The 18,459-nt window shown below is 41.4% G+C and overlaps 1 protein-coding gene across 1 annotated transcript in view; it reads left to right on the plus strand.

Moving 5' to 3' along the window:
• LOC133410850 (contactin-associated protein-like 5) overlaps positions 1–18,459 on the plus strand; it is a 152,712-nt gene that overhangs the window by 100,240 nt on the left and 34,013 nt on the right. The window contains exons 12-13 of the mRNA XM_061692422.1: positions 7,617–7,736; positions 10,493–10,693. Of these exons, the coding sequence (XP_061548406.1) occupies positions 7,617–7,736; positions 10,493–10,693 (321 nt within the window). The remainder of the gene's footprint in view (positions 1–7,616; positions 7,737–10,492; positions 10,694–18,459) is intronic.

Consider the following 18,459-nt stretch of genomic DNA (forward strand, 5'->3'; position numbering starts at 1 on the left):
CCAATGAAGTTGGGACGTTGTGTTAAACATGAATAAAAACAGAATACAATGATTTGCAAATCATATTCAACCTAGAATGAATTGAATACACTACAAAGACAAGATATTTAATGTTCAAACTGATCAACTTTATTGTTTTTAGCAAATAATCATTAACTTAGAATTTTATGGCTGCAACACATGCCAAAAAAGCTGGGACAGGTGGTAAAAAAGACTGAGAAAGTTGAGGAATGCTCATCAAACACCTGTTTGGAACATCCCACAGGTGAACATGCTAATTGGGAACAGGTGGGTCCCATGATTTGGTATAAAAGGAGCTTCCCTGAATTGCTCAGTCATTCACAAGCAAAGATGGGGCGAGGTTCACCTCTTTGTGAACAAGTGCGTGAGAAAATAGTCGAACAGTTTAAGGACAATGTTCCTCAACGTATAATTGCAAGGAATTTAGGATTTTATCATCTACGGTCCATAATATCATCAAAAGGTTCAGAGAATCTGGAGAAATCACTGCATGTGAGCGGCGAGGCCGAAAACCAACATTGAATGCCCGTGATCTTCGATCCCTCAGGCGGCACTGCATCAAAAACCGACACCAATGTGTAAAGGATATCACCACATGGGCTCAGGAACACTTCAGAAAACCAATGTCAGTAAATACAGTTTGGCACTTCAGCCGTAAGTGCAACTTGAAACTACTATGCAAAGCAAATGCCATTTATCAACAACACCCAGAAACGCAGGCCGGCTTCTCTGGGCCCGAGCTCATCTAAGATGGACTGATGCAAAGTGGAAAGGTGTTCTGCAGTCTGACAAGTCCACATTTCAAATTGTTTTTGGAAATTGTGGACGTCGTGTCCTCCGGGCCACAGAGGAAAAGAACCATCCGGACTGGTACGGACGCAAAGTTCAAAAGCCAGCATCTGTGATGGTATGGGGCTGTGTTAGTGCCAATGGCATGGGTAACTTACACATCTGTGAACGCACCATTATTGCTGAAAGGTACATACAGGTTTTGGAGAAACATATGCTGCCATCCAAGCAAGTCTTTTTCATGGACACCCCCGCTTATTTCAGCAAGACAATGCCAAACCACATTCTCCACGTGTTACAACAGCATGGCTTTGTCGTAAAAGAGTGCAGGTACTAGACTGGCCTTTCTGCAGTCCAGACCTGTCTCCCATTGAAAATGTGTGGCGCATTATGAAGCATAAAATACGACAACGGAGACCCCGGACTGTTGAACAGCTGAAGCTGTACATCAAGCAAGAAGGGGAAAGAATTTCACCTACAAAGCTTCAACAATTAGTGTCCTCAGTTCCCAAACATTTATTGAATGTTGTTAAAAGAAAAGGTGATGTAACACAGTGCTAAACATGACCCTGTCCCAGCTTTTTTGGAACGTGTTGCAGCTATAAAATTCTGAGTTAATGATTATTTGCTAAAATTAATAAAGTTTATCATTTTGAACATTAAATATCTTGTCTCTGTAGTGTATTCAATTAAATATAGGCGGAACATGATTTGCAAATCATTGTATTCTGTTTTATTTATGTTTAACGTCCCAATTTCATTGGAATTGGGGTTGTAGAATAAGACTTTTACATAATAGTTAGTGCTAAACCCATCAAAAACACCCAACTTTCACATTATTCTTTTGTGACGCTTTTCCGAGCTTGTTTTTAAGTCTCACTCCCTTCAGTCTCCTTTATGTGGGTAAAATGCTTGCTTTACAAGGTTTAAATCTGGGGATTGACTTGGCTAGTTGAAAATCATCCACTTTTCCCCTTTGTGGTTTTGGCAGTCTGTTTGGGTCAGTATCTTGCTGCAGGATAGATGATTCCTCTTATCAGTTTCATTACAATCTCATATAAACTTCTGACTTTAATTTGCTCTTTGGGAACCCATCCCAGAGAAAGCAATGTAAGCCAAATCCATGACAAAACCTCATTTTACACATTAACTTGTAAGATAGGAATCATGAGCAGAAGCATTTATTTTTTAAAATCATCAGCGTTTCCATCATTTGTTTGTAAATATCTTTGTCTCTTCAGTTCATCAAACTTTGTCATTGGAATTTTTAAATTTATAGTTTTAGGTCAATTCTCGCCTGGCCTTCCTTTTCGTTTTGCTAAAGAGTAATTTGCATCTTCTCATGTAGTAACTGTGCTTTCTGTCATCAGCTGCTATTGTTTCTCTTGGTCTACCCATTTGACGTCCATCACATATTACTCGCTATATTGGCTATGTTTGTGCATTCACTCTGATTGATTGACCATCCTCTCTCTGCTTCACATACAGTAAATAGCCGTGAAAGTTGCTTGTTTTTAACCCATAGAGATCTCTAGTTTTCATGTTGGTTACACTTGTAACTATCCATCTATTCATCCATTTTCTGAGCCGCTTATCCTCACAAGGGTCGCGGGAGTGCTGGAGCCTATCCCAGCTATCATCAGGCAGGAGGCGGGGCACACCCTGAACCGGTTGCCAGCCAATCGCAGGGCACATAGAAACAAACAACCGTCCGCACTCACATTCACACCTACCGGCAATTTAGAGTCTTCAATAAATCTACCCTGCATGTTTTTGGGATGTGGGAGGAAACCGTAGTGCCCACAGAAAACCCACACAGGCACAGGGAGAACATGCAAACTCCAGACAGGCGATGCCGGGATTTGAACCCCGGTCCTCAGAACTGTGAGGCAGACGCCAGTCTGAAAGTGAGCATAGACCTTCAGCACTATTTGTTTTGAATAATAAATTTAATAGGACACGTCACCTGTCAGCCACATGTTCTAATACCTTGGTTCAAATGAAAAATGTATGGGTTCAAACAAAAGGTGAAGATGTAAATACCTTGAAATAAAAACTAACATGTTGAGCTCTTGTCTCACATTAAGTTGTATATATGTATATGAAGTAGCAGTATATAAATACGTATATTTGAGTTCCAGGGGGCTGTGTCATTCCATCATCAGCGAGACGTGGCAAGAAATCCTGCTTGTCCGTGGCTCGATGACTCATCTCACTTTGTGGGTTTGTCACGCAAGCAATAAATAGCATTATTATTAGACCTCCCTACACTTTTGACATTTTTGTTGTTTTCTTTTAAATTTATTTATTTGTTTGTTGACATCCTGCATCATCACCTTGACATTTGCCATGCAGATGCCTGTATCTACTGCTCCAGAATACTGATTTACTTATTTTTATGCCAGCAAACACACGTTTTTTTTTTGGTTTGTTTTTTTTATGTTTGATGAAACATGACAGACGGGAGCATCCTTGAATTAAAAATAGCTAGCAATGAGTATGTATTAAAAGCACGGCCACCGTGGATGACAGGTGAAAAGAAGTAAAGCGTCATGCTGAGAGACACATATAGTTTACTACATTTTTCAAATCCTGATACCTCACTCTTATCTACTGCTTGCTTAAGAAGTGTAGGCTCATGTGACCCCCAAAAGCAAAACTTTTCCAAGTAGTAGCTGCTAGAGAAAGTCATGAACGTTGCTAAAAATGAATGCACGCCACTTGGAGGCAAAAAAAAATTTTGTTTGAAAAATCCAAAACATGTATGTCCAAAGACTCTAAAATATTGCACTCTTTGGCCACAACAATAGAAACACCCGCGCACTTGGTCGCTGAATGTAATATTTGCAGGTTTTGATATTTTGGATTCAAGTCCCAAAACGGCTCGAAGTGCAGTTCTATAATCACAATAATAAACATACAGTGAAACCAACAAAATGGAACACTAGCTATTTGGTGACAATATTATACAAGTGTAAACATAAGCTAACCACAGTAAAATGAAACTAAACTGAATTATTAACTCCTCAACCTTTGAAAATACAGAAAAGACAACAAACGAAGAATTTTCAGGTAATTTTCATGCTAGTCGTTTAGCTTCACATTAAATGAATTGTATTTCTTAGTTGATTATTGATTTGATGTGGCAAGCTCTGTGGTTATTCATTCATCCATTTTCCATACCGCTTATCCGCACTCATATTCCCACCTACAGGCAATTTAGAGTCTTCAATTAACCTACCATACATGTTTTTGGAATGTGGGAGGAAACCGGACTACCCAGAGAAAACCCACACAGGCACAGGGAGAACATGCAAACTCCAGATTTGAACCCGGGACATCAGAACTGTGAGGCAGATGTTCTAACCAGTCGTTCACCATGCCGCCCTCTGTGGTTATCTTCACACTTTTTCTCATTGCCATCACCAGTTGGCTACCCTTCTGTGGTGGCATCTCAACAACAAGAAGGAAAAACTAAGAAAAAGCTAACGACAAAGCTCACTCATCGATTTAGTCTTTACGATGCTCACTGAGCTGATGTCTCACGGAATTGCTGAGGTTATGGATTATGATGCTTTTGAACTCATACATCCATCCATCCATTTTCTGAGCCGCTTCTCCTCACTAGGGTCGCAGGCGTGCTGGAGCCTATCCCAGCTGTCATCGGCCAGGAGGCGGGGTACACCCTGAACTGGTTGCCAACCATGAACTCATACAGGTGTACCTAATGTTCAGGCTACAAGTAGAATAAAACTTTACACTTTAATAAGGGTTTTTTTTCCTCACAAGCATGCTTTCCCCACAAGGTTTGGCAGTCATCAATTTGAATAAATGTACTTTAAAAATAAAAAATAAATAAATAAACAAAAAAAAAATTCTTTTGTGAAACTGCCCATCACCTTCGAGTTTGGAGGAGAAAACTCCTGGATCAACATCAAAACTCAACTCAAGTCTTCCCTGGCTCTAAGCCACAAGCTTTCATCTTAATCCGCTCAGAACATTTTGGACACAACTTGTTCAAACAACAAACAAAAAGCTCCTTGCCAAATAATTGTAAATGTAAATTTTTGTATTGATACTGAAGCTTCCCAGCAGAGTATAAAGCCATCACAAGTGAACATCAACATTACTTACTATTCGGCGTTCCATTTTGTATTAGTATGATCATTCTCCTTGAGAATGTTTTTACTCCTTTAAAGGGCCCCTTCCATCAGAATCCATTTTATTCCAATCCATTGTGTAATGCATAACATGGGTCGAAATGAGTCGATGGCATGGTTTCAGGTTGACATTATGCCGTTTGTCTGATTTGAAAGCAATAGTCTTTGAATACCAAAACCACTCGCAAACGACAAGATTTGTAATCGCCGACGGTGTGACACGGTTTTGACAATTAATATTCAAGGACCTGCCCACTTCGTGGTGGGTACCGACCCACCCAACTCAGCTCAACGCCAATTTCACACACGCCATTTCCGGGGTTTGAGCAAGTGAGTCTTAGCTGTACAAATACAGTCTATAAGTATACCTATGTTGTGTTTTACAACAATACTTAATATTTTATATTTCTAATATTTAATGAATTGAATGAATCAGAATCTTCTTTAGTTGCCAAGTATGTCAGAAACCCACAAGGAATTTGTCTCCGGTAGTTGGAGAAACTCTAGTATGACAATACTATTGAGACATAAAAATATTAAAAAGACACTACGGAGAGTCACGTAGCCTCTAGCAATTTAATGGCAAGAGAGAAGAAGCTGTTGGAACGTTTGCTTGTTTTAGTTTGTATTGATTGATAGCGTCTACCTGAGGAAAGGAGCTGGAAGAGGTGGTGACCAGGATGTAGAGGGTCCAAGAGGATTTTGCATGCTCTTGTCTTAGTTCTGGCAGCGTGCAAGTCCTCAAGGGTGGGTAGGGGGGGTACTGACGATTTTTCCGGCAGTCCTGATTGTCTGTTGCAGTCGGAGTTTGTCATTTTTTGTGGCAGCACCAAACCAAACTGTGATGGATGAACACAGGACTGATTCGATGACTGCTGCTGCGCCTGCGGCAGGCCGTACTTCGTCAGAAGCCGCAGGAAGTACATCCTCTGCTGGGCCTTTTTGAGGATGGAGTTGACCTTGGTCTCCCACTTCAGGTCCTGAGAGACTAATTCCCAGGAACTTGAAGGTCTCGATGGTTGACACAGGGCAGTTGGACAGTGCGAGGTGCACTTGTGGTAAAGGATGCCTCCTGAAATCTACGATCATCTCTACAGTCTTGAACGTGGTCAGCTCCAGGTTTTGTCGGCCGCACCAAAGCTCCAGCCGCTCCACTTCCCGTCGATAGACAGACTCGTCACCGTCTTTGATGAGGCCGATGACTGTGGTGTCATCTGCAAACTTCAGGAGTTTGACAGCTGGGTGCGTTGAGGTGCAGTCGCTCGTGTAAAGAGAAGAGCAGCGGAGACAGGACACACCTGGGGCGCCCCGATGCTGATGGTGCGTGTGGATGAGGTGGTGTCCCCCAGCCTCACCTCCTCTGTCCTGCCTGTCAGGAAACTGTGAATCCACCGGCAGATGGATTGTCTTGGAGGAGAGGAATTTGGGGATGCTGTATTATTCATTATTTATCATTTATACACACCGAACATACATTCGCTTCATTTGCGCCACATTGATTTGCTTCTTCCACCTCAGTCCTCTTCAGCGGGTTGTCTTTGTGCTGTGAGAAGCCACGGCGACACCCATCTGTACACCAGTCTGACCTACGCATCAAAGTACGCGACATCGCTATCAGACACTGTGATATGGACCAATCAGAGCGAAGCTGCTTTCCATATTTAAATTAGGGAAGATGAGCGATACAATCAGAGCAAAGATCATTTACATGTCCCATAATAATGTGAAATCCGACCGTCTCAAATGCCAAACAAGACCAACTAGAAAAGCTTGAAAAAGGACGTTTTGGACATTTCCAACCAAACTTATCCATCCATCCATTTTCTTTTCCGCTTATCCTCACTAGGGTCGCGGGCTGCTGGAGCGTATCGCAACTATCTTCGGGTGGGTGCCCGGAGAAAACCCACTCAGGCACAGGGAGAACATGCAAACTCCACACAGGCGGGGCTGGGATTTGAACCCCGGTTCCCAGAACTGTGAGGCAGATGTGCTAACCAGTCGATCACCGCACCGGCACCAAACTTATCATGTAAACCAAATGAGAGGACATCAAAGATTATCCAAATTACATAGAAAAACTGATGGCCTTAAAGTGCATTTGATCAGCAACAAGTGTGTACCTGCATAAGCAAATGGGTGAATACTAGAAAAAGCTCTCAGAACGAGGCGTTGTATTTCTACACCATAGCAATCAACAATCACAACAATAAGCATATATTCGCTGTCTAATGGCAGCCATTTGTGTCCCATTTCAAAGTAATTCATATTGGATTTACAGTGTATGTCAAAAGTGTTTTAAAAGCTACAAAACTGACTATCTTGTCACTGAGTGAGTATATTTAAACAATCTCAAAAGGATTTGTACCACAAAACTGAGCATTATCATAATTGCAAATTGTGGCTTGTGGGTGCGTTTTATGGTTTTTGAATGTGGGACTTTTCCCTTTAACTATGGTTCATTTCCAAGTACAATATATAAAACTCATCAGCTGGCCTCTTTATGCGTGCTGCACAAAGACAGCTGTGGAAGAAATACATCAGGAAACGGTCGATGAAATGACATCACAGGGTCATAAAGTCCTTGTATTATTTTGCATTCAAAGTTAATGGTGACTATTAGAGTTGAAAATTGTTCCACCTTTGCAGCCATCTACGAGTCGTCCTGCGAGGCCTACAAGCTGACCGGCGGCTCATCAGGCTTCTATTCCATCGACCCGGACGGCAGCGGACCCCTAGGGGCCACACAGGTGTACTGTAACATGACAGGTGAGTTCTCCCGTGACGAGGACAACAGGATTCCAATTAGCGGTGTGTGATACTGCAGGTATCCGATACTAAAGTAAATGAGTATCGCAGAGACCCATGTTGATGCTTTCTAATGATTAAGGTGGATGCATCCTCAAATTGCAAAATCAAAAAAAAAAAAAAAGTTATTTTTTGTTTGTTTGTTCAAACCCACAACAGAATTTTGACAAATAGCATGGGAAAATACTTCAGAAGCAGTTGAAGGGATCCCTATTCACTGTCATGTAGCAGAATGTCCCTAAAATACAACAAATTGGAAGTGTAAATAAATATTCACCTATATTTCATTACATTGCAAGGCCTGAAACTGAAACTAAAGTCTCTATCTCATTATGCTAGTATCAGTCGTTATCAATACCAACGTGGATATCAAGATATTTGAATCGATCTGCGCAACACACAAATGCTTGCTTTTGACACTGCCCAGAAAACATCTAAACTTCACAGTTAGACATCGCCGCAAAAGACGAGATGCTGCCGCCTCTTCCGTGTTTTTTTTTTTTTTGTGTTACTTTACATGGAGATCCCTCGACTTGACCTCAATTACAAAATACATCCCGGATGCAAATAGCTCTCAGCGTGACGACCTGATATGCATAATCATGACGTGAGTGGGGATTGTCTGTGAGGAAGAGTAAACACGCGTACATCATGTACTGCAAGCTCAGTTAAGATGGACTCCTCGTCTAATTTTACTATACAAACAAAGGATCAGCTAGTTGGAAATATTGCTTGTTTGCTATTTTTCTTTCTTAGTTTTGGTGTGGAAGGCGGGGGCTGACAGGTACAGAGGGGAATTAATTAGGTTTCGCACGGATGGTAAATGTCACCGAATGCACAGATGGGCCTCGTCTGTGATGCTGAGATATGTCTGCATTACCAGCCAGCATCATCCTCCAGCCCGAGTAATGTCACCATAAAAGCACTTTATGGTGACATTCACTAAATATATCCAGGATGATTTACAAATTGTTTTTTTATTATTATTATTAGAAAAACACACAGAAGAAGATAACCCAGTCCTGTAGGAGAATAAGAAAAAGACAACAACGTTGCATTTTCAATTCTGCGCAGTCTGAAAATAAAGATCTGATGGTCTTTTTAGGAGAAAACAAACACATTTCTGAGGGCTATTCATGATGACTAGCACCCAACATGATAGAAATTGACGTTTCAAACGTGTACATGTTATATGCTATAATTATGCATTCGCAGCAGTTATTAATTGTAAGCACACTCAGCACAGTTAACATAATCAGGAGATCAAAGTCTTTTGCAATTGGACCAATACCCACATTTAAGATATTGGTCAGATTGTTTGAATGATAGCGTTCAAAACTTTGAACCAAACCTCAATCATTATTTGCAATGTCCAAAATGATTCAAGAGGTTGTCAACAAATGTGAAAATGCTATGGTATACCTCAGATTAAAAAAGCCATATGCCATCCCGTGAGACTGGGTTTGGGTGAGAACCATTCACCGAAAGACAATGTAATATACACCACAGCTGTCAGTTCACTCCACACCTCTCTCTGCTGGTAGTCGTTACAAGATGTATGATCAATTAATTTGTGAGTGGACGGCAGAATTAGATGGTGCAACTGAGCCGAGTAATCACATTTGAAGTGTAGCATTATAAAACACACAGCTGCACTGCGCGCAAGCTTAAAAAACAGTGTATTCCCTTTCTTTTAATGCACTACACACACCTATCTCTGGAGGGCATTGGGTTGTGGGTGGGAGGGGTGGGTTTGCTGTGGGGCCCCTGCGGCCTCCTCCCGGTGGCCAGTTTTCAGGGCACCTCGCTGGGGCCAGTGGACCGCCCTGGATCCCTCTGTGTGGGATGTGTCCCGTCCACCGGGCTGCTCCTCGCGTGGACTCCTGGGCCCGAACTCCCCTCCATCCCTTTCGATTGGGTGGGGGGTGGGGCTCTTCAGCCCCCGCGGTGCAGGCACAGCAATTACAGGACACTTCTGATGGTTATTGTGCATGCAAAACAGTGTCAATTCACTTGCATGTGTCTGCAGAAACACCCCTGGGAATTATTCGGTGGGTGTGGGGCCACTCACTCATTGCAACAAATAATTTATAACTATGCAAATTTCTTGGGTATCCCCTCACTTACAATCTGGTCTGACAGATGTTTATAATTTACATAGCCACTCCACCACACTTCAGTTGTACAGCCGGGTCCACGACTGTCCTGCATGCTTCCCCTCCTGTCCCTGTCCTGTCCAGTCCTGTCCTTCCCTCACAGGGGTGTAGCCCTACTGACCCATACAAAACTCGAATCCAATGTGTCATCATTGTACTAGTTATATAATGCTTTCTTTTCCCTCATATTTTAGTTACCTTTTCACTCTGATTTGGTTTTTTTCTGTCACTCCCCTTTAAAAACTTAAAACTGTTCGACTGAATGACTGTAATTCTCAATAAATAAGAGACCACAGTGGCAGCTTAAAAAGTCCACCGTGACACAGTAAAAAGGGATACAGATCTTCCTTTCTGTTTGACTTAACAGCCGAACAGGACAAAAAAAAAAAGGGAAGGTTAATTATTTAATAGTACTGACTTGGTGAGTCAGACCTGCTGCAGTAATTTAATTGTTGTTCTGGAACACATACCTGCTTGAGAATCAACCCTTTTATTAGTGGGGAAATTTGGAGAATTTGTTTGAAATAGATTTGTGGTCTCAGATAAACTTGTTTCTTGTAGAGGAGAAAGTGTGGACTGTGTTGGCCCACAACAGCACTACTGCAGTCCGAGTCCAAGCCTCGTCACTCCAGAGGCCTCACATCATGGTGCTCGACTACGGCGCCTCGCCGGAACAACTGCACACCATCGTGTCAAGGTCGGAGCACTGCCAACAGGAAGTGGTTTACAACTGCAAACGCTCCCGCCTTTTCAACACAAAAGGTAAAGATTGTTTTGTTGATCTGATTATACAGTACCATTCCTGTCTTGATACCCTAGAATAGGATAGCAGTCACTATAACTTTATAAGGTAGCCATTGAATTCCTGCCACCCTAACAGAAAGAACCTGACTTCATGTTATCCAATCAGGACGCACCTTACTCAGTCTAACCCAATCAGGACGCACTGGACACTCTGTAACCCAATCAGGAAGAACCTGACTTCCCGTAACCCAATAACAAAGCAATCTACTTCTTTTATAACCAAATCAGGAAGTACATTATGATTTCCTATAACCAAATCAGGAAAAGCCTGACTCCTTGTAATGCAATCAGAGGGCACTTTACTGTACTTCTTTTAAACAAATCAGGCGCTTAACTCACCATAGCTCATTGAGGTAGCGCATTTGTTGTGTCAGCCTACTCATAGTCTTTTTACACTTAATTAATAAGGTAACATTTTATTTGACTGCCTTTAACCTAACCAGGTTACCGATCATAACCCAAGGATCAACCACTCAACCTTCTGTAACCCAATGAATTAACACTTAACTTCCTCTAATCAAATCAGACATCACTCGCAATTAAACCTTCAAGTTATCCTCTATTCGAGTAAGCTTCTAAAACCATTCAGATAGAACTTTGATCGCTGCAGTACAAACAGGTACTGGTTTCTATCCCATAGGGCCGTAGGCCAATCAAGCAACATTTTACTTCATAGTTATAGCTCAATCACATAAAACCTTAGGCCCTGTGTAAGCCAGTCTTGTGAATTGTGCCTCAAATCAGGAAACACTTACAGTAACTCCCAGTAACCAAATCAGGAAACAACTTTCTCAGGTAGCACTTAACTCTCCAGAGCCCATTGAAGAAATATATTTGATCAATCAAGTAGTTGTACAACCCCAATTCCAATGAAGTTGGGACATTATGTTAAACTTAAATAAAAACAGAGTACAATGATTTCCACATCCTGTTCACCCTATATTTAATTTAATACACTACAAAGACAACTTCCCATGGGCTCACCACCTGTGGGAGGGGGCCTAGGGGTCGGGTGCAGTGTGAGCTGGGCGGTGGCCGAAGGCGGGGACCTTGGCGATCCGATCCCCGGCTACAGAAGCTGGCTCTAGGGACGTTTTTTTTAACGCCTCGGGATCTCTCCGGAAGAGCTGGATGAAGTGGCTGGGGAGAAGGAAGTCTGGGCGTCCCTGCTAAAGCTACTGCCCCCGCGACCCGACCCGGATAAGCGGTAGAAAATGGATGGATGGACTACAAAGACAAGATATTTAATGTTCAAACTGATAAACTTTATTTTTTTTAGCAAATAATCATTAACTTTGAATTTTATAGCTGCAGCACGTTCCAAAAAAACTGGGACAGGGTCATGTTTACCACTGTGTTACATCAACTCGATAAACGTTTGGGAACTGAGGACACTAATTGTTGAAGGTTTGTAGGTGGAATTCTTTCCCATTCTTGCTTGATGTACAGTTTCAGCTGTTCAACAGTCCGGGGTCTCCGTTGTCGTATTTTACCCTTCATAATGCGCCACACATTTTCAATAGCAGACAGGTCTGGACTACAAGCAGGCCAGTCTAGTACTCACACACTTTTTACTACGAAGCCACGCTGTTGTAACACGTGCAGAATGTAGTTTGGCATTGTCTTGCTGAAATAAGCAGGGGCATCCATGAAAAAGAATGGCAGCATATGTTTCTCCAAAACCTGTATGTACCTTTCAGCATTAATGGTGCCTTCACAGATGTGTAAGTTACCCATGCCAATGGCACTAACACAGCCCCATACCATCACAGATGCTGGCTTTTGAACTTTACGTCCATAACAGTCCGGATGGTTCTCTTCCTCTTTGGTCCAGAGGACACGACGTCCACAATTTCCAAAAATAATTTCAAATGTGGACGTGGCGACCACAGAACACTTTTCCACTTTGCATCAGTCCATCTTATATGAGCTCGGGCCCAGAGAAGCCGGCGGCGTTTCTGGGTGTTGTTGATAAATGGCTTTTGCTTTGCATAGTAGAATTTCAAGTTGCACTTACGGATGTAGCGCCGAACTGTATTTACTGATATTGGTTTTCTTAAGTGTTCCTGAGCCCATGTGGTGATATCCTTTATACATTGATGTCGGTTTTTGATGCAGTGAGGGATCGAAGGTCACGGTATTCAATGTTGGTTTTCGGCCTTGCCGCTTACATGCAGTGATTTCTCCAGATTCTCTGAACCTTTTGATGATATTATGGACCGTAGATGATGAAATCCTAAGTTCCTTGCAATTGTACGTTGAGGAACATTGTCCTTAAACTGTTCGACTATTTTCTCACGCACTTGTTCACAAAGAGGTGAACCTCCCTCCATCTTTGCTTGTGAATGACTGAGCAATTCAGGAAAGCTCCTTTAACACCCAATCATGGCACCCACCTGTTCCCAATTAGCGTGTTCACCTGTGGGATGTTCCAAACAGGTGTTTGATGAGCATTCCTCAACTTTCTCAGTCTTTTTTGCCACCTGTCCCAGCTTTTTTGGAATGTGTTGCAGCCATAAATTTCTAAGTTAATGATTATTTGCTAAAAACAATAAAGTTTATCAGTTTGAACATTAAATATCTTGTCTTTGTAGTGTATTCAATTAAATATAGGTTGAACGTGATTTTCAAATCATTGTATTCTGTTTTTATTTATGTTTAACACAACGTCTCAACTTGGACTTGGGGTTGTACTTTTACCTTCAACCAAAAGGGAAGCATTTAACTGTCTTTATTACTCTCCTTATTTAATCAGGTAGCACTTTCACTAGGCCAATCAGGAAGTGCTTTGTTCAGAAATTAGGTAAATCAAGCCTGCATTACTCTGAAATCAAAACCTTTTTCCTCGGTTTGATTGGGACAAACAGTGACCTGTGAAGCTCGATGTTGACAGAGTAGACAGGAGAGAAAGTTGTATCTCCATAACTACGGCCGCTTAGTTGTATGCAAAGATGTTTCCCTTCAAAATCTCCCCTGGAGCGATTCCAAAATGTGTCTTTGTGTCTTGCTTGATTGAAACCTGAAGACACAAAGAGCCTTTTTGTGCCAGGTAAACACTCTTCCTACGACAGCATCAAGCGACTTTATGGACGTTTATCGCGTTAATTTACAGGAAAGAGAATCAACAACAGCTGTTACAACCAGCCTGCCAGGTTCACAGATGCCTTCCTATGCCAAGAACATCTGAGCTCGCATCCAGGCAAACTCTGCTTCCCGAGTCGAAGAGGCTGGATAACGTGACCTCCTTCTGCCAGCTTTCCCGTCAGACTGAGCTGTTCACTTAAGATGCAGATGTTGTTCAGGCATTTAATGTCCGTGTTGCAATGCTCGATTGTGGACGATTCGAGAAGCAGGTGTTCCTCGCTTCGTCTCATCTGTAATGACTGACATTGCATGCGGTCGTCATTAAGACAACAGTGAAGAAGTAATTACCTTCTAGAATAAAAAATCCTGCTGCTATATTTAGAGTTATTGTGTATTGCTGAGAGTCAAGCATTCACCCTAATGATATTGTGCGTCACAAGCATATTTTTGTTCTACTTATTGTGCAAATTCCAAATTGCTGTGCATATGAAAATCTATTATTCTGTCACTTGTTTTTCCTGGGCTTAAAGGTCCCATATTTTGGCTATTTAGACCTCCACAGAGTTGACTCTCTAACATCGACTTACTATAAAAGTATGAATTTCATTTTTAAAAAAACACCTTGTTTTTTTTCATTAGAGTGTCCAGAAAAGGCCCCTCTGACAGCTAGTTCTGTTTGACCCAGTTTTGTATCTGCTTTGTCCATATTTGGCAAAGACCACCCTCTTTCCTCTGATTGGTTGCCTTCGTATAGAAAACCCACTTGTGAGAGCACACGTGTTTGTTATGTTGACAACGCTGGCTCGGTAGCGGAGAGGTAGGCGGAGATTTTCACTAGTGAAGTAGATAAATTTGAATGACCTGATTTCAGGCCTCTCGACAGAAAAACGTCTGGAACTCAGGAATCCGTAGATGATTTTAATTCATATATCACGTCTACTGAGGCACCATAGAAACAATAATACATCCCAAATACGAGAACAAAAAAATGTTTTGGTAAAATATGACACCTTTAATTGCGCCTTCATTGCGTAGCATATCAAAACTAACATCAAAGAACAAAAGGTGCCTCCTCTGGCTATTGAGTTGAAACACTTTTTTTCCCAAGTGGATTCGACAATGCGAGAAAAGCAAGGTACAATGGCATTGCCTCAGAGCGTTTATTAAACGGCTAAACAAACGTTTGTGATGTCATCACCTATGCTGCTCACTGCCACTACAGGGCATTTTTTTGTCCTACAGTATTTGAGGATTGCTTTGATATACATGTATTATAATTAAAAAAAAAAAAAAAATTTAAAAAAAGGCCTTCTCTGGGACGTTATGCTGATCCGCTTCTATGCCTATTTTTTCAAAAGATCCAAAACTGAGGGAATAAAACATTTTCTCACAGACTAAGTACAGGGTCCCTCACACACAACGACCCGGCCGAACCAGACTAAACTGTTATGCAGTGTGCTGTGTTTGGCAACTGATGGGTTTGAATTTGAGTCACAGTTACACGATGTTGCACCTAGCCAATCAAAATGCACATAAGCTTCCACTCGTGCTAAAAATACATTGCTGTTTTAAGTATTGTTGTTTTAAGCAACAACAATACTTGTTTATATTTATAATTTAAAATGTGCCTGTGGATGAAAAAGCATAGCTTGTGGCCAAAATGTATGCGCGGTACATACCACGATGGGTAAATTCAAATGAATGGGAGCGAGCGAGATGCTTTTAAAATATCTACACTGTCGCTTTTATTCTTGCCCAGGTTCCACCAGCTTCTTCCTTAACTATTACTCTATCTTTTTATGGTTTAATGAATGTGAAGTACAATATACTGTATGTGCAGCATTAAACGCCTGTACAGTCTCGTTGTTCAGGGCGCTCATTTATCCAATCGCTCAATGTGCAGGAGTAAGTCAGCAACTGTCATTTTTTTGCGATGATCCAGTCCAGTTGGGTTAGATCGCATCACACAGTGTGCAGCAGGCCTAGGCAAGCATCCAAATAAATGCTGATGCTCCAAAGAAGCATCAAAGAATACAATTTGAAGATTATTTGTCATTCTGAATTTGTTTATTTGGCTTTTCAGATGAACCAATTTGAAAGAACGAGCAATTTCTCATTTCCTATAACCTGCATTGATGTTTACAACAAAGTATTTAGGTTCCATTCATCGTACGTTTTTTGCTAGAGGTGAACGTTTTATTTAGTAAGCAGAAAAGTGGGCTCCCCAAACATCACCAAAAGGTCGATGTTTTAGCTGCAAATCCAATAGAACAACAGGCATGAAACTGATTAGTTTGCAGTTTGTATTTTCGGGGTTTTGTAAGCGCCGACCACCGAGATTTTGTCATTGATAAACACCACAGGCTCTGCTAGCGGAGCACGGAGCAGCACTTGCTCAACAAAATCAAGCTTCTCATTCATTAATTTGCCGTCTCGCCAAGGTTATCGCGACATCTCGTACAGGAAGTATTGATTGTCGCCTTTTCTTGTTTTCAGGGTGCTGATTCATGTTTTTAAAATAATTGGCAGAGTAATCAGGCCAATCAAGGATGGCAGCTGACACTAAAGACAATAAAGAATGTTTTATTTCCAACCTTGGTAGCACAAACGTTAGCTTGCATGCTAATGTTGTTCTTACCCAGATTGCTTTTCCTATTGTCTGCTCTTTTGCCATTGCTTACAAAGGAACTTTTTCTCATTTTGGTCTTAATAAGGCATTAGACTGTTAGTCATAGGTCATTGCATCCTATTCAGAGGTGATTTCAGAGAGAATTGCTGGTGTCGGAGTCCCGCTGTGTGACTGAGACTAATATGACTTTTGTGGCCATACATAAATGCGCTGCCTAATGCAGCCCTAATGCATGCTGGATGGGCAGAGAGCACTGCAGCATGTGACACTTGATTATGTTTAGTGACAAGAGGCTTAATGGGCTTTTCCCTGCATACCGGCTTCATTTGCAATGCAGGCTTACGTGTGTGAGTGATGATTGAGGCCGCCGCACTTAACCCCGCAGACAAGGCACTGAAAGGTCATTTTTTTTACGCCGTGGCTCTTGCTTCAGTTAGATTCACAGGGGCCTTGTTAGGCATCGCTAGCTGTTGCAGCAGCCCTGACACAAGCATTTTTTAAGCACAATCTTTGTGTTTGTGGAGTCGTGATTAATTTAGATTTCAAGACCCAAAATGTTAAAATGAAGCAGATTTTATTCTTAAAGCCTGGTAGCTGCATTTAAATATTAATATTTGAAGAGCACATGAACCTCGTGAAGGACTTTAAACTTTAAAATAGTTCCAGATCTCATAGCTTCTGTCCAAATGCATTGGTATAAACCGTGTGCATGCATGCTGAGTAATGTGGAGATGATAAAAGCATTTTCAGTATTTGCTTCTCCAAATTTAAACCATGTGAAAAAGAAAAACTTGAGATGGACAAAATATAAAAAGTACAGCTGAAGGTCAAAGTCATTCTGTATTCACTTTGAGCAGCCTCTCAGATTTTTGAGGTGACAAAAATAAGGGTCATAGTTAAAAATGGTAAAAAAAAACAAAAAAAAACAACAACAACAAGTAGGACAATTCTGATCAACTGTAACAATATGCCAGATGGTGTCTGAATTCCAACTCAGCATGCTGATCTTTGGCCCATTGCCCAAACTTAGAAGGTTGAAACCGTCGTTTTGTCCTTGTGTAAGTAACACCCGGGTCACGCTCGGGATGTCTGCTGGGAATCAGTGCACAACTTGGCTGCAACATGACAATGGATGCCCTTCGCCACTTCAGTTCAGACATACAGCTGGTCATTAAACCAGCCTTGTGCCTCACATCCTTAAAGGGCCTATCTAATAATGTAAACATAGAAATAATTTCATATTCTGATCTTAAAAACGATGTCTGCAGAAAATAACCCCCCCAAAATAAACTCAATAGTAATTTTAGGCTTTTTTTCTGATTACATGTTTAATTTCAGCCAGATTTTGACCCGCCCACATTTAGGTCATAGCATCCCTGATTGACACATCAGCCTGGTGACGTCACAAAATGACCAGCAAATTTCCTTATATTAGTATGTGTTCTTGGTTGCTTCACAAATCGATACTCTTGGTCTGTCCCCACTTCGTCTGTTATTTGTAGGCAATATTTAACAATTTAAAGTGGTTAAAATAACTTGGGAACAAATCTGTAAATGCTCTTGAACTCTCAAAATCACTGAGAGCCTAGTTCCTTGTTCCGTGTGGCAAGTTGTCGCCTATATTAAAGGTCTCGATTTTTTTTTTTTCTTTTTTGACAATAAGTGAAAATGTAAAGGTTAGATACATTTGAGTAGGCTTGTTTTGATCGCTGTGATGCTTCGTAGCAGAAGAAAGCAAGTCGCACAAGGTAAGTGCGTGCAGATTCATTTCCTAGGTGTTTGTAAACTCAAGCAATATGGCTTTTTTTTCCTGAACAGTGGTCATTTCAGAGGTGGGCAGATTCCGCCCAACAGCAACGATATATAAAGTATGAGTAAATATTGCCACTTTATAGTATAGTACATTCCTTTGAGCAAACCAGCTATGCAGCGCATTTCTGTTCTGTCGCTGACGTCACACCAGGACATGGTAGCGTATCAATTTTGGCGATGAAAAAGGGTTATTCCCAGG

This window comes from Phycodurus eques, chromosome 12 (assembly GCF_024500275.1).
Source record: "Phycodurus eques isolate BA_2022a chromosome 12, UOR_Pequ_1.1, whole genome shotgun sequence".
In the NCBI taxonomy this organism is placed as follows: domain Eukaryota; kingdom Metazoa; phylum Chordata; class Actinopteri; order Syngnathiformes; family Syngnathidae; genus Phycodurus; species Phycodurus eques.